Here is a 19667-nt window from a genome sequence, read left to right as displayed (position 1 = left end):
GATGGTGATGAGGATATCCTAACTGAAATATGCACCATGCTAATGGATGCTAAAAGGAGCAGTGTTGGAGGAGGGTACTAATATCTCTCACTCTTAGATTAACTGATGAAAATTTAACTCGAGTCTGAATCAGATACCATGCAAGCACTCAAAAATCTCTCCATGCCACACTAGCTCTGTTTCCCCTCCGGTTTGGGATGAGTCACTTGCAGTTTTCTACATCAAATTGCTTCCGATTCAAATGTACCTTTCATTTATATAAAAAGTGTTGCAGTAAAAGCCCTTCAAAATACCCACTTCAGAAATAATGTTTCATTGTTCACCTTTACATAACTGTGGTTCTCCCAGGCCTACGCTGCTCCTTTTTCCCCCTTTGTTTGTCACCAGTTTACGCCTACCCACACACAGTTGTTTGCAGGCCAGAGCCTCGGGGACGCCTGCGCTGCGGCCGTGGTCACCTCCCCTAGGGAGCCTGGGGTGGCAGGCAGATGTCCAGCCAAAAGGTCCTCACCACATACCTCTATTAAAATAAAGTTGGGGTAAGGACGGGTATTTTCATCCTTCACCCATCTACCTCCACTGATTGATTCAGAAGAGCATCCAAACTCAGAAAATACAAGTACTGCTAATTTCTAGCTGTTATAAGAATAATGCCTAATTTTGAGAAGAGAAATGCGGAAGTACTGAGGATTCTCTTAAAGTCAGAGCAAGCAAGATGACTCTTTGTACTGCTGACTCCTATCTCCAGCACTCCAGTGTGCATAATTGCTCAATAAAGTTTTTAATACACATTTTATTGCATTCATTGAGAACTGTCCTGGTTTTGGCTGGGATAGAGTTCATTTTCTTCCTAGTAGCTGGTACAGTGCTGTGTTTTGGATTCCTTATGAGAATAATCTTGATAACACAGTGCTGTTTTAGTTGTTGCTAAGCAGTGTTTACCCTAAGTCAAGGGCTCTTTAGGTTCCCATGCTCTGCCAGAGAGCAGGTGCACAAGAAGCTGGGAGGAAGCACAGCCAGGACAGCTGACCCAAACTGGCCAAAGGCATATTCCGTACCACAGAACATCATGCTCAGCATATAAACTAGGGGTGTTGGCCAGGAGGGGCTGATCACTGCTCAGGGATGGGCTGGGCATCAGTCAGTGGATGGTCAGCAATTGTACTGTCCACCATGTCTTTCTCTTGGGTTTTATTCCTGTGTTTCTGTTTTCTCCTTTTTCATTATTATTGTTGTTGTTGCTATTATTATATTTTACTTCATTTCAATTCTTAAACTATTCTTATCTCAACCCATGGGTTTTACCTTTCTCTGATTCTGCACAGTTAAACTAGTACCACATTTTCAAATCCGGTTTACAGGAAGGATGTCTCAAGTCACACAAGTCAGATTACCTTAGCAATTCATGGGATAAAGGAGTGACAATAGAGTTTCCATCAGCTAACAAAAGGACCAACGGTTGAAGAAGACAAAAAGAGAACAAAAAAAGGACAAACAAAACACCAACATAATACCAAAGAAAAAGACATTTTTGACTTTTCACATAAATGCAAATTCGAAAGCATTAGTATCACTACCATGGTGAACAGGTATAAAGTCAAACTACACCTGTGTGCTTGCTAGATTTGTGGGAGTATGAAAGCAGGGATCTAGTGAGATTTACAAGGGATTATATGAAGTTTTTTTATTGCATGTCCAGGAAAGTTGAGAACAGAGACTATGACTTCCTGTAGTGTCTGGAGGAGGAGGTAGAAAAACATGCAGAACTTACACTCCTTTATGACTAAAAAAAAAAATAATAATTATTTTGAGATTTTCTTTTGTAAGGAAAAAAAACACCCAGTAAAAAACCCCAAGAATATATGGGGGTAGGGAGGTATGACAGTAAGTAAATTGGATACTAACAAAAAGTTATTTCAGAGAATAACTGTCAGTATCTACTGAACACATAAATTGTGGAATTTGTCTTAAGAATTTTAACCAGATCCCCTTCTTTTCAAAGCATGGCAGCACATGTCGCAGCTTTAATTCAGAGGATGTGCTGCACTGACTGGCTTCCCACATCAGGGTGGGAGCACACTTTCAGACTTTTTTACTCATCATAGATTTGAAGAAAGTCAATGGTAAGCCTTTAGCATCACTGGAGTCACCAAGGGTGAATACGCAAAGGTTCAGTTCTCTCTCAGGAGTGGAACACAGTGCAGCAGATTTATTCATCATGACAGACACAGAATGTGAAAACACGGTCAAATTGCTAGCAATAAGAAGTACATAGTTATGAGAATAAGCATGGTTAAGTTAGAATTTTACTGGAAAAAAATTGTTTATAGCTTAAGAGCAAGAAAATCTTGCTACCCTAGACAACACAAAGAAAAGCTGATGAGAGATGACATCCAGAAAGCTATCATGGTTAGGACATCAGTCTTCACCAAAAGGGTCAAATGCAAGCAGCAATTAGCACAAATAACAGCAATGACAGGTAAAATTTCAAGGGGAAAGGGAGAGAGAATGTGAATGGAAATGTGTGCATGTGTGCACAATGGAAAAAAACCGAACAAACAAACTAAAGCAACAAAAAAAACAGGTAAGGATATTAAAGACCCAGTGAGTCAGTTTAACTTCAAATTGCTTGGGAAAACAATCCAGAACAGATCAATTAGCAGCACCTGGAAGATAATCTTAAGTAGTAGCCAAAAGAGATTTGTTAAATCACATTGCTAACTTCCTCTGACAGCCTTCCAGATAGGTAGGAGAGAAATCACAAATGTCACATCTTCTCTTTAGAAAGGCTTTGAAATCACCTCGAGATATTTTAACAACCAGGCTACAGATGCAGGAAGAATAAATATTAGTTCTGGATGTGAGAAACAAAGGTTAAATATATCATTGTCAGGATGGAGTAGTGATCTGGAAGGATGGAGTGAAATGTAGCAGGTTATGTACAAGATACTGCCCACAGGCAGGAAACACCTAATATAGAAAGACAGGATAGGAAACAAGGCCTCAGACTACAGCAAGTCACAAGAGACAAATGTCATGCTGTTCTAAGAAAGACAAACATCACTATGAGATATAAAATAAAAGTGTTGGGAGCGGAAAGCCTGTCCATAATCTGATGAATTAAAAAAAAAAATCCTTCTACTTGACTCTGTTTGTGTCTGAATACAGATGAAAGATGTGGGCCTACCTCAGAGGGTCTATGAAAGAGAAATGAGAATGCAAACTAATTTAGATTATATGACTTAGGGGGAAGTGGGATGGACAAGCTAGTTGTTAGTAGGGGAGGGGAGTAGGGGGTAATCCACTTAAGCTGTTACATTGGCAGATTGCTTCAAAGAGAAGGGAATTGTCTCTATGGATATGACAAGTCCTAATGAGTTTAAAATGAGCACAGGAAAGGTTCAGGTTAAACAATGGAGGAGGGAGATAACATTAAAAAAAATATTTGACGGGTAGTGAAGCACTGGAAGAGACTTCATCAGCAAAGAACTTTAAATACAGCTGAAGCAAATACTTCTTCATAAAAGACAGATTACATCTTTGGGGCAGAGACAGTTACATGACTTCTTGAGACTGAGACCTTATGGCTGGGAGCAATATTCGAGGAAAGCGATGCTGGCAAACCAGAAGTAAGAGGAAGGAAAAGAGTTTTGAAAGCATGGAGAGGAGAAGCCCTGAGGGAAGTCAAGTACCAGGCAGGAAACTGAGAAAAAGAAAGATAAAAAAAGAGACTGTCATTTGCAGGGACAGTCATTTCAGAGGTGTGTTACGCTTTCAAGAGCAACAACTAATGAGGCTGCACCTGAAATCAAGAGAAAAGGCAGGCTCCAGTTGCTTGGATCTGCCCTTGCTGTAGTTTTCGTTCCAACATCTTCCTTAGCGAGTAATGCAGTGCAAGAAAAGCATATCCACAGAGAGGAAAACAGTTGCTGCTGAAGACGCAGCATTCACATGGCCCATGCTGGCATGGCAGGATTTGTATGTTCTGCTTCAACCTATCTCAGTGTCGTCCTGTGGGTAGGACACCCACATGGGCAGTGGGTGTTTAAAGCACTCCAGAAGAACATCTTCCAATCTTGCTTCACCTGAAAGGAATACAGCTCATGTTCCCCGAGATCACCCAGCAAAGGGAATGGTGAGGGATGTACTCCAAAAGCAGCTCCTGAACTGAACTAATAACAGAGACTCACCCTAAGCCAAACCAGAGGAATCCAGGGACCAACAGTGGCATCCATATGGCAGAGAGCAAGGCAGGAGGCATCAGCTGTAGCAGACCAGAACAACACTGCTTTACTCAACTGTTAGACTGATCTAAATGCTATGCAGCAATAAACATGACTGGAGTGACAGCGTGAAGTGTCTGGGCACCAGGCACTGACTGGTTCAAGACAACATATTGACCATTTTAAATGACATCTGATGTGACATATGGACATCTTTGGCAGATCTGTAAATAAACTGTAACAAACCATCACAATGTTTTAATATTTCAACTGCATTTGCTTTAAAATAACAATGCTAATAATCTATCTTATTTTTCTTTCTTTTCTTTAAACGAGGACCTATGTCTGGGGACTTTCTGGCTCATAAATTAAAACAGCAGAACCAAAAAAAAGGGCCAAGCACCCAAGCCATCAATCTTTTCCAGCTGCCAAGTAATAGAGCAGTAACCAAGACAAAGAATGTTCCAGTTTCTCCTTGGCAGTTCCTAATATCAACATATTTTCATTTTGTCAACTTTCTTTTCCTAAAGAAGTGTCAAATTGTGCACGTCTGTGTGCGTGCCTGTTTAGATTCTGAGCTGCAAGGCCATCCTCTGTTCCTTATGCTCTGTAGCTTCTGAAATATTCAGTCCCTTTAGATTCCTTGTCAAGGGCGGTTTTGTTTCTTACTCTGTGCACATCACTCATCCAACATGGTTCCCTGAATAATCATCTGGGATTTGGCTGGGTGGTTGATGATAAAATTTCTTTCAGGTCACTTCAAGTGATGCTCCTATGTAAAACAGTAAAGTGATTTTTGCACATATTGACAAGTTTGCAGTTTAATTTCTGAGTAAAACCCTGTGTTATGAGAGTCCTCCTTCCACCTCTAGTCAAATTCTTTATAAATAAACACACATTATAGTGTAAAAAAACCTACAAACAACCTCAACTAATACCAACAAACACAATTAAAATGTTTGCACAGAAATTTGAGATACCTTTTAATACATGAGAGAAGCGACAGAATTCTGTTTTTATTCCCAGATAATTAAACAACAGGAAGAATGGCTGAAGGTATCAAACGTAAGAATATCTTAACTGAGGATCTGAGCCAGCTCATGTTGCAGAGCTATGTCTGCGAGACAGGCATTATTTACACATTCTGGTGAAGTACTCCACAAGTTTAACATTTTAAGGCAGTTTATGAATTTCTAATGTCAATTCACACAAAATGTGCTTAAACACCCAGATGCCATGACCAAAACCAAATGAATCATAAATTTGAAGTTCACCTGAGCTGGTGAGGTTAAGTCAAACTTCTAGTTTAAATTTACATTCCCTTGGATGTGTAAATTAACATCCAAGCAGCAAAATGTACTTTTAATTGGCTTGGACCACAGATGAACTCTTTCCTTTTTAGTATGCCTTCTGATTTTAATTGGGTGGAAAACTGTTGTAAATATTTTCTTCTTTCTCACCCCTTCTTCCCAAGGTTTTTTATAAACAAGTGAAGTATTGTTTAGCTGCTGTGCTCTAGACCCCACACACCCCAAAGCAAAACAGAGAAAAAGTATGTGTTCAGATCACTACAGTTGGGTTTTATACATTTTTTGATCGCACATCAACGAACAATTTGTCTACCTCCAAACAAATTGATCAGTGCAGCTTCTAGTGTCCTTTTAGCTTTGCTTCTCATCATCTGTGTAAGGAGAGAAAAGTAGGCTTGGAAACTCCAGCAAATGAACCTAAACACATTTGCTCAGCGGTCTCTGAGTCTCTGGTCAACAGCTCTGTGCTGTTCAAAGCCCAAGTACAAGTGCATCACTGTTCTCTCATTTAAATGTAGAATAATTCTAGGATTCATGGCAATGCCAGCTTAAACTTAGCTCTAAAGAAACCCTTTGTTTTCAAATAAATCAGTGCCTGGTTTTAGATAATTCTATAAAGAATCCTATTCATCCGCTACATAACGTATTAGTTAACATGAAAAGAGAACCAAAGAGACAGCCAACCTCCAAAAAATTCTAAAGAAAATTGAAGTTAAACCAATCTATCTGGCATATGCCTTTAGAGTTACATGCAATGTGTGTGGACACATACACAAGACTTAAATCTGCATTGGAAATAGCACAGTTTATTCTTGATACAAACACTTTGCACCAAGACAGTTGAAAATTTTGGAGCACGCTGGCCACGCTTTCTCACCATAGCAGTGTAATTTCTCAGGTTTTCTGTCACAGCTGGAAGTATGACATTATTTTCAAGGGACACAACCAAGGGACAGTTTTGTTGGTCCCCTGACAGAAATTCCGTATGTTTTCTATCAGGGCTCTGAAAACAAAAGGATGGCAGGAATGAGTTGTTAGTCCCAACAGTTCCAAAGACACCAGATATTCTCTTACTAAGAATTTGGGAATGTGAAATTCAGATGCTTTAATATTAATATGGTGCTTAACCATTTCTATGCTAGTCTGAAAAATTGAGGACCCTTTTTAAAGATCAATTGATAATTGATAATTGATAAGTTAGTTATTTACAAGAAATTTATTGTAAATACTAGGAGAATAAATTAATACCATTATGTTAATTATTTAAATTAAATGCTTAAATGAAAAAACCAGAGAAAAATAATCAGGAGGCAAATTGGATTCTAGGCTGTCAGTATCTACTATAACTCCAGATAACCCTTTTCTGTTTCACTTCTTACCTCTCATAAAACACTGCTATATACTCTTTAATACATGTTCTTTTTACTTACCTTTTATGAAAACATAGCCCTTTTCTTTTTTTTTCCTTCCCCACCCCCCCTTCGAGATGCACCACTAGTACGGCAACAAAGAAGTCTTCTAGTTCTTTGGTGCATTTGTCTTCAACACCTTTGACAGTCTGGGTATTTTTGCCAGGTAGCTTTTATTTCTGAACTATCCTAAGTTTTCTCTGGTTTGTAGTTTTTGGTAGCATTCCAAACTCGTAGACTTAATGCATCTTGCTTTTGCAAAGTATGGTTATGTCCCATCATTTTTTTTCTTTAATTGCCTCCTGTTCATCTTCTATGTTCTTCCCAGCATTAAAGCAAAACACATACCATGAAGTGGAAATTCCACTGAGTTTGAGTAAAAGCATTCATTTTCTGAATGCTCAGTCCTTACTTATTTACTAAACTTAGTATGAAATATATTTTAGGCCTTGACAGTGATCCCAGTTCATAAATACCTAACACTAAGATGCCAAACAAAAAAAACCTCTAAACCTAAATTATCACAATATAAACACAGTTGTTCAGAGTCCTGCAGACCGAGCACACTTCCATCTAAATACATATATCCAACATTCCTGCTCTTAAGCAGGAACTACACAGGGCATGGAAGAGGCGAGAAGACAGATAGTCATGGGCTGCAGCACATGGTCTAGGAGGTGAGATGGAGGCAACTGGACTTAGCCTTGAGAAGAGGAGACTTGAGGGGCACATAACAGCAGCCTCCTGATGTCTTCAAGAAAGGTACCAAGGCAGACATAGACTCTCAACGTTGCATTGCATGAGAAGGGAAAATCCAACAAGAATAACTAACCACTGAGGCAGGTTGCCCAGCAGGGCTGTGGAGTCTCTGTCTTTGGGAGGTTTTCAAAACCCAGCTTGACAAAGCCTTGAGCAGCCGTGTCTGAACTTGGGGTTAACCTTCTTTCAAGCAGGAGGTCACACTTGCCACCTCCCAAGGTTTCTTCTAACTGGAATAACAGCATGATTTAAGATGTTTAGCCCTAAGCAGCACTTACCCCTTCAGCTTATCTTCCTAGCTGAATCCAGAAATTTCACTGTAATGCAATGTTATATGCAACATCACAGGACAACAATTCTTGCGAGTTCCCAAGCACTTACATTTTCTCATTAAAATATCAATTTGAGCACAGATTAATGATGCAAAGCTCTGAAATAGCCATCAAGACAGTTTCTGAAAAATAGAACTGTGTTTCCAACTGGTGCCTTGTTTTAACAGCAAAGAGAAAAGTTACAAATTCTCAAAAATTGGCACATGGTTTGCATATATTTAGACATCAGATTTTGCATCCTACATTATATTGATAAATACAAATACTTGGGGAATGACTTCAGTTCCATAGATGTTCAATAAGCACTGAAATATGAGTTATAACTCATATTCTGACGGACCTGCTACAGTAGCAATATTGGGTCCAGAGTCAGAGGCAAAGCGTTTCTTGGTCTGATGTCTGTTCCAAAATATTTTGCAATTAACAATACAGTGAAGATATTTTAAATAGTTCTGTTTCCTTGGTTATTTCACAACAATAAACAAGAGACAGAGAAGTACCACTGAAGGAAAACTGATTGCAAGAGCTGGAAGAGACAGCAGCAGCAAAGCAACATGTTGGTGCCTCATAAGCTGGTGGAAACGTGTCCATCTTGCTTCTCAGCAGAGGCAAAGGTTCAGAAGCTGGTACCCCTTTGGTTTACTCCAAGAGAAATATAACGGTCTGTAAAGTTATGCAACTTCTTCGCGGGCAGCATTTTGCAATAGTATCTGGCAAGGCACTTAGCACTAGCAGCTTGCCAGTTGCCCTCACAGTTTCAAACAAGACTGCCAAGAAATAAGATGTGACATCTCTTTGAATAAAGGAGCTTTGAATCAAATTTAGACACCGATCTTGCTTATAAACACTCCCCCTTCAACCAGGTGCTTTCCTGCCCTAAAACAAAGAAAGACTGTAGTTGCAAAGCAAAGCATTTCAAATATGAGGAAATAAGAAGTTCCCTTTCCTCATCAGATGATGCTTGCAGGGTGTCTGAGAAATGTTAGTGAAAAGATCACATGAAGATACAACCTTACTTCTTCCTTTGCTAAAGGTTAGGGAAGAAGACTCTCAACACAGAATTGGATGAGGGAATTGAGTTACAGGTCAGGTCACAAACACCCAAATCTGTGGTACAGATTACTTACAATGACACCTAAAAATCTGCATAATACAGAACTGGCAGGCTGACACTTATCACCATACAGATAGGTGTAACTGTGCAAGAGAGGTGGCTCAGGATGGAAATTCCTGCGCTGGAAATGGGGCTTTCTGGTAGGAAACACTGGACGCTTTCCCCACTGCAGCTTGAGGGCTTAAACTTCTAAACCAGAACTATGAACAGCTGTCACCACTCACTGCAGATCTCTGAGCCCATTCTTCTCCTAGGCCCAGTTTTCTCCTAGAGCAATTAGCCAAGTCTTGATCCTCTCTTGAAACGTAGAGGATGTCATGAAAATGTTCACCTCTGATAACAGTCTCATCATGAGCAACCAACCACTAGATCCCAGCCCTCCTCCCAGTGGAACACACAAACTGCTGCGAGAAAGTCAGGTTCCAGTGCTCCCTCATGTCAGCCTCAGGCAACCTGCTGCACCTTCCACACAAGGGCCCAGGTTGAACACAAGGAAAGAAACGTGCCTTCTCACTTTCTTCCTTCAGCCTATTCAACAGCTACAGAGGTGGGAGAAGATGTAGGCTCGAAGCCCTTGGGCACATGGATCAGGAGCCCAGATTTCAACTACCAGAACACGGTCTACTCTTCAGACAAGTCTTACCACCAGGAGCTCTCAGGGAAAGGTGAGCACTGGCTCCTCTTCTGGCAATGTTTTAAAAAAGGAAGCCTAAACAACTGCATTTCAAGACACAACCAATCCCATCAGGGTGTGTGTTTACAATGTGCTTGCCAGGTGTCCTAGTTTCTTCATCTCCTAAGGGCTTTGATGCTCAACTGCAGCAGCTCTAGATAAGGTGCTTAAGAACTTTCTGCTTAAAGGGAGATCCAATACATTTAAGACACTTTCAGAATCAGGCAGGCACAGTGTTAGGTGGTTTGGAAGACGGGGGAATAAATTCTGTTCGAGAACTAGGAATGCAAGAAGGAACCTGATTAACACATTTTAAAATGTTCTTACAGTATGCTGAAGCCTTTTGGTTCTACTTTGGAAAGTGTGTTTGCTCTGCAGGATATTCTAGCATATGGATCCTACTTAAACTGGAACAAAATGAATCCTTCAATATAAACACTCATAGAGCTGGATTCAAATAAAAACAACATATTGCTTTACTACAGCTCAGTCTATACAAATACATACATTACTTATGCTAGTTTCTAGTTCCTTGGTCTACAGAAAAAAAAATTCATAGCAGAATAAGTCTTCACTGACTTAAGGATGTCCAAAAATGAAGTCACAAAACCAACCAATAGTGACTTTCCTTTAGGGAAGCGCACACTCCTTTGAAATAACATTTTTCTAAATGACAAATTAGACAGCCAAAACAAAAAACTAATGTGCAACTGCAAATATGTGTAATCTGAGCTCTATTTCCATGCAAAAATGCAGGGCATTTGTGTACAAAATGGCTTGTAGCCGTGGGACAAAAAAGCCCCAGTAACTTGCATGCAAATTATAAAACTGAAACCATCTGGAAAATGATCTGGGTTATAGGTAGGATAACCCAGGAGAGAACTGATGTGTGGATGTGGCTGAAGGATCACAGCTTATTAGAAGCTTATCCTATATGGATGGGATGGAAAATAAGATTTGACATACCCTCTTAGAGAGTGATGATTAACATGAACCTGCAATTAGCATGTGTGGCATTATAGATTGACAGATGATTTCCATCACAAACCCTAGATCCTAGGAGAGACAAGAGATGCTTTGCATCTATTTTTATTTGCTAATACCTAGGACAATTTATTTCATATACTTTACTTTTGGCCCTCAGCATACCCAATTGAATTATCTTATTGGTGGGTCAAGTCAGCTTTGGGGGCTTACAGCTATTCCAGTTAGCTAGGCTGAAGCAATTCTGCATATTAAAAACCAGCAATCACTATTTTAAACACATGCCATTACAGTCAAATTATCCACCTACTAGTGGGTTGGCTTTAAACAAGTCAAAAAATGCAGAGAGTAGTAATTTTAAAGTGCCCACATCTTAAAACTTGAACTACGAGCTCCCTGCAATACATTCTTTTATAAGCAGAGTGGGCTAGGAACCATATAACTAATGTCCCCTCGTAGGTCCTTTGAAGACTTCTGTTCAATGAGACTTGAACATCCAGCTTCGTCAGGCTTCTTTAAAAAGACACCTGTCCTTAGAGAATGAGAATGCAGACAGCAATAGTAAAAAGCAACAACGGCTATGAGCTGTTGATTATCAGAATAAAGATCCACTCCGAACAGCATAACCAATGAATTGCAAGTCTTGCAGCACTCTGGATGCAGCCCATGTATACACCAGTCCGCATAACTCTCCTTTCCCTCAGGAAATGTTTAATCCTCTTTTCGGATTATAATAGGTACTGAATTTATTAAATTAGCATGAAAGAAATTAAATGCAAGGGCTGCCAACATCTATTTTGAGTGCCCAGTATAAATGTCAATGCTATTTCAATGCTCAGAGCATGTAACAAAGGGGCTGTAATACTTGCTAGACAGAAATACAGAGATCACTAAATGTTTTTTGACGCCAACTAGTGCATATTCCTATCTTCTTCATACACTCTCAAAAATTAAGGGAAAGAGCCTGGAAGAATTCACATCAAAAAAGAGCTATGCAGGAGCATGTAAGTGTCAGCAAGGGGAAGTCAAGGAGTTCTGACCAATGCTCATGAAAGCACTGAGCCAAAGACATCCTGCAAATACAAAGTCACACAGGTGAATTTTATGGGATACCCTTTCAAGCTCGACCAGTTCTCCCCTTAATGCAAATCCTCAAAGTCTGCGTCAGAATTGTACCTTCCCATAAAAGACCTGTGCAGGAAGTACCAATACTTTGCAAGTCCTTCTGCACAAAAGGAAACATTTTAATTCTCTCCCTGCCTCCAACCGTCTCTCATACTGAAGGTATTTAAAGGAAGGGGGAAGAGGCAATTCCAGCCCTTGCCTGTCTAGCAGACAGACCACTAAAAAGAGGGACCTCAGACATGAACTATGTCCACTTCTTTTCCTCCGTGAGGCACAAAGCAAAGCGAGCCAGATCTCTTCATCCTACTTGGGCACGGGGCAAAGGCTCTCTGGGCAAGGGTCCCTTCACCTGCTCTAAATGTAAATGCCAAGCCATCCTTCACCTCTTAAAAGTCTGCAGCATTACTGTCTTTACTGAATTAAGTAGTGGAACTGGAGTTTAGTGGTGCCTGTGGTTGCAACCCAGAAATCAAACCCTCCCACACCCAGCCAGCCATGCAAAATAAAGCATAATAAGTAAAACTACACAAACATGCAGTAACCCATAAAAACATTCGGGCAAGAGTACTAGCAGGAGCCAAGTAACACTACTGTAGAAGGGTGGGAATAAAAAAAACAACAGGAGAGGAGAATGTGAAATGCTGAATGACTTTGCAACTTCTTTGCAAGTACAATATCTAAAATTATAGTCACTGGGGGAAAAAGAAAAGCAGAAGTTTCTCCGTGTTTGTTTACTCGTCTGTGAGCACTTTGCCCCGTGTCCGTAAGTGGATCCCTGCCGCTGGAGCCGCACGCCCACGCGGGGAGCAGCGCTTTCCTGCGGAACACTTTCAGTTCCCCCGTCCCCCTCCGCAGGAGCCCCCCCCGTGAGAGCCACACCGAACACACTCCACGGGAGCGCCGGGGGTGCGGGCAAAGCACGAAGGCGTTTTCGGGCTGCAACAAAAGGGAAACAAAACGTCCTCGTGTCCCGTATCCCCGCGGCCGCCGAACCGCCGCGGCGCCGGACGGCCTCTCTTTCCCATGCCCGTCGGAGGGGGCACGGACCCCCGGACAGCCGGACCCCGCGTACCTGCTTCCCTCCGACCCCCCGTCCCTCCGCTGGCCGGGGCGGGCCGGTGGTGTCTGTCCGTCCGTCCGTCCGTCCGTCCGCCCGCCCGAGTTCCCGTTTCCTCCTCCCCGCCGCGTCAGCCGCGCTCCTCCCGCCGCGGCCGCGGGATGACGCGGTCCCGCCGCGGGGCTGCCCCCTCCCCGGGCGGCCACGGGCGGCAGCCGCTTCCCCGCTGGCGCAGGCAGGGCCGCTGTCGGTGTCGGTGTCGGTGTCGCAGCCGCTTCGCCGCCCCCGCCGCCGGCCCGCCCCGACCAGCGCCCCCCGGGCCGCGCCCGGCGCGGGGTCAGGCGGGGACTCGCAGCCGGCCCCGCTCCCGCCCGGGGCCCCGCGGCTGCAGCTCCCTGAGGGACCGTAGAGCCTGCGGCTGCCGCCTAACGCGGAGACGTGGGATGCAGGGGCGGATTAGCGCGATCCTCCCGCTAAACCTACGGATAATCCAGGGCGACGCGGTCCTCCCCACATCCAGCGCCCAGCGGGCGCGCTGGCCGCGCCTCGGGAGCGGGTTCCGAGGGCTGGCGATGCTGTGAGGCCGCGGGCAGGGATTGTGCTTCATCGGGACGTGCACGGAGCCTGCACAGGACCGAGCCGCTCTGTCCCCTGCAAAGCTGTCACTGCCGGACACGGAAAGCGAGGATGGATTTTCGATGCCAATATTTCATCCATCTGGGCAGCAAAAGTAGATTAATAGGGCTGGATGGAGGAAAGAAACATCGGAGACGTCATCTGGGGTGCAGAAGTATCCTCCCCCCTCTGTCTTCTAGGCATTATTTTGCCTTTTTTAGTTCAATAATCGCTTTCAGTATTCATTTCTCACAGCAGGATGTGGTAAAAATAGAGTTATCAGTTTGTCTGAAGCAACATTTGCTGTCTCTTTTCTGGCTGCTTCTTCCATGTTTCCTGACACACTTTCTTCACCACATAATACCACAGGGTGCAGCACACTAAAACCCACCCCACCCTTAATTTGTGCCATTCTGCCTCAAAACACTTCTGTCTATCAGATTCATGGTTCTGGGTATGGCTAGCTGAGGTTCCCATGTGGCACACCTTAGAAGATGGCACCAGCCTGGAGGCCTCACAAAACAAGGAGAATTTCAGGAAGGCCTCAGAGACGGGATGTGAGACAAGGGAGGTTGTACCAAGCACACTCAGGGCGCAGGCGAAATTTGCTGAGCGGCAGTAAGAGAAAGGGAAGAGACTAGCGAGAAAGTAACAGCTCTTGCATCCTGAGATGCTGGAAATAAAACAGAGACTTTAGTATGGGTAAAAGTGAATACCAGACAAAGAGCTTAATATGATGGTCTGGTATGGTTAACCTGATGTCATAGTATATCTTAAAAGAATCATCACTACATTACAGTGTCCGTTCAAAACAGTTTGGATAGTACCTTACTTCCCAGCTTTTAAGGACTCCCAAGCAAAGGAGTGAAATGAAAAACTACAGGTAAAAGCCACATCTTTGAGGAAAGGTAGGAATAAACAGCTCTTGCCAAGGTGGTATGTTTTCATGCAAGCTTCCACTTTCACTCTCTTAATTTAAAGATTTTGCTAGCACGTTTTTAGTGGGAATGCTGATTTAACCCATAATTATGCCCAGTCATTTGACCATACCTAAAATTCACTTCTGGTCTTTGTCTTTTCTTTAGTCTACCACCACTCACTGGAATTGTACACTTGAACTGCTGCAACTGCTATTGTGTCAAACATTTTTCTTTCTGACTGACAGCATCTTTAAAACTGTGCTAATGGTCAAAAATATGAACTCGGAAAATTGCCAGATTATTTAGATAATTTAAAATAAAAAGTTGAAGTACATTTAAATATCATGGGAACTACTGACCTATCAGCCTCACCTCTGTGCCTGGGAAGACCATGGAACAGATCTGCCTAGAAGCTATGCTAAGGCACATGGAGAAGAGGGAGCTGATTTGAGACAGCCAGCACAGCTTCACCAAGAACAAGTCCTGCCTGACCAACCTAGTGGCCTTCTATGATGGAGTGACTACAGCAGCAAAGGGAAGGGCTCCAGATGTCATTTATCTGAACTTTGTAGAGCCTTTGACATGGTCCTCCACAACATCCTTCTCTCTAAATTGGAGAGATGTGAATTTCATGGGTGGACTGTCCATTGGATGGGAAATTGGTTGGATGATTACATCCAGAGGGTAGTGGTCAATGGCTCAACATCCAAGTGGAAATCAGTGGCAAGCTGTGCCCCTCAGAGGTCCATATTGGGACTGGCACTGTTTAATGTCTTCATCAATGACACAGACAAAGGGATTGAAGGCACCCTCAGCAAGTTTGCAGATGACACCAAGCAGCCTTCCAGTACCTAAAGGGGCTACAAGAAAGCTGGAGAGGGACTTTTTACAAGGGCTTGTAGCAATAGTACACAGGGCAATGGCTCTAAACTGAAAGGGGGTAGATTTAGACTAGATATAAGGAGGAGAATTTTTACGATGAGAGTCACGAAACACTGGAACAGGCTGCCCACAAATGGCAGATTCCCCATCCCTGGAAACATTCAGGGGCAGGTTGGATGGGGCTCTAATCAAGATGAAGATGTCCTTGCTCAGTGCAGGGGGTTGGGCTAGATGACCTTTAACGATCTGTTTCAGCCCAAACTACTCTATGATTCTGTGATTCTATGATCATCGTAACCTTCTGTTCCTCCTAAGTCTGCATATATTTAACAGGAATTATTCTTTCATCTTTTCACCTATTTCTGCATTGGATTAAATTAGTAGAGCAAGACTGAATAATAGATGTAACCATTCCTCCTTTCCTTTCTCTTCCAAATAACCTGAATGATGAAAAAATCTTGGAAGGTCATTTTCCCATATGAGGGCAAAATTAAAAACACAACAAAAAATGCTTCTTTCCCCTCCCTAAAAAAGGAAAGATCTACCCCAAAGTAGGCTATAACCTGATGTATTATCACAACATACTTCTTAAACACTGGATAAAGTGCCTACTGTCACTGGGATTTCTACTACCAAAGGTCTATCCAGGTATTCTTGTATTGTTTATTCCTTATCTGAAATTAAAAATTGTGGAAAGCATCAATTTAAAGTGAAATCCACTTCAGTTAGCTAATAATAATACACAACTCTTTCTAGAGTTTTCCTGCCACTTAAAAATCACAGAGCTGGTAGGAAGGAACACAAAAGGTCAGCTATAAATAACAGCATTTTATCAGTTGAGGAGTCTGAACCACTGGAAGTCTCTTCTCGTCCTTTTTTGTGTGTGTGTATGTGTATAAAAACACCACAAATCTTTCTTTGACCTGATATAATCCATTTTTTTCCTGCTTCACATGCTCTTTGGCACAAACTAGGCAGCTTGAGAAAGACATGGTCCTCTTGCAAGTGCTGGGTTGTCATGCTGACAGCCTGGGGAAAAGCTTCCAGTTTAGACCACAATTGCAGATGCAGCCCTGGCCCCTCCATGACATTGCCATAGTGGTGTAGTCCCTGGGTGACTGTAAATTCATGCTCTTTCCATGTTCATTTGTCTGCACCAGAGACTCTTCTGTTGCTACTCAGGCTACTGTCCTACTGTACAGCCAGAGCAGAAGACCTAAATACCAAAGAGAATCTGAACTGTCTTCCCTTCAATGTAAGCAAACTTCACCTATGGTAAAAGCCTCTTAAAAAAAAAAAAAAGGACAAAGGGAAAAATTACTTGCCAGTACATTCTGCCTTCTTTTCCATTGTAATTTCCCTGCAAGAATGGCACGTTTTCCTCTTGCTCTGGTATTCTGCGGGGAGGACATAAGTACACACTCAAGGTCCCTAATGCTATGTCATCCATACTAGGCAGCACTAAATCTAGAAAATCTTTAAAAGGTCAGTCTCAGGCCTGCTGCTGAGCAAACAAAGCTAATAGATGTGCTCATTTGTTCCCTCATGTTTGCTCCATTGTTCGGTTTCTTTCTTAGGCATTTCCTTACAGGCAGGTTGATTTATTTAACTAGACACAGGCCAATGTCTGAACAGCACACCTAGAAGCACCAGCAACACAGAAAGAGAAAATGGGGGGAAAAAACCCAGATGATGATAACATACTGCTTTTAAAGCATAACAAAATTCCTGTTAGTATCAGCAGTCTGGTGCACAGACTAAGGTCAGAGTAAACCCTTAGTGCAGTAACTCAGTAGTTGTGGAGATGATGCATTCTCCACCTTATAATGAGAAACCAAACAAAGGGCAGAAACATCTTTTGCGAGGCCACCATGACTTCTCCCTTTTTGCTATACCTTCTTCCATTCTCTTTGTTACTTCACCTGTTTGCATGTCTCTGCCTTTCTTCCCTTTTCACTTCTTTCCCTGTAGCAACTCTGCCTTCGTGCATCCTACCTCTGCCTCCTCCCACATAAGGAAGCCCCATAATAGTGTGGGCTGAACTTCAGAGGGGAAAATGCAAAGACAAATGGTCGTTAGCTGATGTAGACTTACAGCAGGCTTTCTAGGACTATAGGCTATGAGCCAAAGTAGGGATGAAAGTAATAGACTGAGGGCAAGTGGAACAAATAAAGTTAAGAAAGTTTTAAAGCAGAGAGCAGAAAGTTATATAAGATGATCTTTCACCTAGGATTGTCTGTTCAGCAGACCTGACAGGACACGTTCAGGCTGGTTAGATCCCCCACAACCACATGCTAACAAGGAAATAGATTAATGATTACGTAGCATGAGAAAGGCTTGTTGTGACATGGCATTCATCTGCCACTGAATCCATGTTCATGAGGAGGTTTCTATCTTCAGGCACACAAATTTCCATTTTTTTTGGAGCAAGGTCCCAAAGGAATTGTAAAGTTCCTCTTCAGGGGACTAGCAGCCTGGAGAAGAGGAGACTGAAGGGAGACCTTGTCACAGTCTACAACATCCTTGTGAGGGGAAGAGGGAGGGCAGTCACTGATCTCTTCTCTGTGGTGACCAGTGACAGGACCCAAGGGAATGGCCTGAAGTTGTGTCAGGGGAGGTTTAGGTTGGATATTAGAAGAAGGTTCTTCACCCAGAGGGTGGTTGGGCACTGGAACAGGCTCTCCAGGGAAGTGGTCACAGCACCAAGCCCGACAGCGTTCAAGAAGCATTTGGATGATACTCTCAGGCACATGGTGTGACTGTTGGGGATGGTCCTGTGCAGGGCCAGGAGTTGGACTCAGTGATCCTTGTGGGTCCCTTCCAACTCAGCATATTCTGTGATTGTGTGATATTTCTAATTAGCATAGAGATTTACAAGGTACAGGTATTTACTTTATTCCAATAAGGTAGTATAACACATTTTATTGAACATTTGAAATATGGACTACAGCAATTAAGGTGAAAGTTCAACAGAAATCTTAAATAAGAAGAAACTTAAATGCTTTGTTGAACTCCTGGAACTTAGTTGCAAAATCACATCTGGGGATCCCTATCTAACTCTCATTGTGTCTCCAAAAAATGATCTCCAAAGCATTGCCATTAGGCTTTCACATCAATACCCAAATCACAACAGGTACAGAGGTGTGGAGGTCACCCTTCTCATAGCCACCATTTTAAGTTGGTTATATTTCCTACACTGTTGGAGTTTTGTACTTTAGTTTGTACTTATCCGTGCCATGAGTAAATCTAGATCAGATTTTTGCAGAATTGGAGTTCATCGTGGACAGATATTTAGGTGAGGTGCCCCAGTCCAGAGTGGAAACAGAGACTCTTAGTTGTTATTATTGTTATTATTAATATTATTATTATTGTTATTATTAATAACAACTCTTAGTTGTTATTAAATAATAGTCATTAGTTGTTTGATCTTGAGTCAAGTTGAATACTGTTGAATTGAATAGGAGGAAGATATTGCCAGTTTCTGATATTTCAGGACATGTAAGCACTGTTGCTTAGCCCCTAACTAGGAACAGCTTTCAAGTAAGTACAGTTCTGTTCCTGAAATGGTGAGAGGTAAGCAGTTAATCATGGGATCCTCTGTCCAGGTAGCTAGTAATCACACATAATTTTCTTCCCTTCTTCCAAAAAGGAAATTTGTTATTCCTTGATCATATCCTCTTACTCAACCGCTGTGGCATATTGTGCTGCTATTTAACGTTTTAAGTGTTTTCTCTGTAAAGTTCAAAGTTAATTAGACCAAAAAGCCCTTTAGCTTTTGTTACTGCATACACTGTAAGGTTCATTCATTCACACCACAAGCCTGTTAAATTTTTGCATTCAAAGCAGATCCCATTTTTGCATTCAGGATCCCTGCTGCTTTGAGCTATTTGTCATATGAAACACCAGTAACATTGGCTGCAGCATCTAACAGTCAATCTCTGCAAGCACAATCAACTAAAATAATGGAAGACAATATATTCTTTAAATCTGTTGTAAACATCTTTAAAAAATTATTTTTAAATTTTAAATTGGTTTTAGATTTTTAAAGCTATTTATTTAAAATATATTAAATAACAATTTTCAAGCATCCAGCCAAGAATTAGAAGCTATTTCTCTAGAAAAAAATACAAGAAAAAGGGGCAGATGACGTGTTATAAGGGTGCTCCATTATTGTTGTATCAAGATGTGCTGGTTTAAAGGTAAACCAGCAGGGGAAATGAACTCAACTCAAAAGAGAGATTATAAGTCAGAATAACAATTTAAT

At 42.0% G+C, this 19667-nt stretch overlaps 1 protein-coding gene across 2 annotated transcripts in view; it reads right to left on the bottom strand.

The window, feature by feature from the left end:
• LOC108496076 (serine/threonine-protein kinase Sgk3) overlaps positions 1-13120 on the bottom strand; it is a 56560-nt gene extending 43440 nt beyond the window's left edge. The window contains exon 1 of one of the 2 annotated variants that reach the window (XM_017812471.1): positions 13002-13120. Coding sequence is in view for 1 of the 2 variants with exons in the window: in XM_017812468.1 (XP_017667957.1) it covers positions 4191-4261 (71 nt within the window). In the remaining variant the exon portion in view is untranslated. Of the gene's footprint in view, positions 1-4190; positions 4265-13001 lie in introns of those variants that run through there. The other variant, XM_017812468.1, reaches the window with a different exon arrangement.
• Positions 13121-19667: the final 6547 nt, after the last annotated feature.

Source organism: Lepidothrix coronata, unplaced genomic scaffold (genome assembly GCF_001604755.1).
Source record: "Lepidothrix coronata isolate B3197 unplaced genomic scaffold, Lepidothrix_coronata-1.0 Scaffold36, whole genome shotgun sequence".
Taxonomy (NCBI): Eukaryota; Metazoa; Chordata; class Aves; order Passeriformes; family Pipridae; genus Lepidothrix; species Lepidothrix coronata.
The sequence above is the reverse complement of the archived record's forward strand: the minus strand, read 5'-3'. Positions and strand labels throughout refer to the sequence as shown.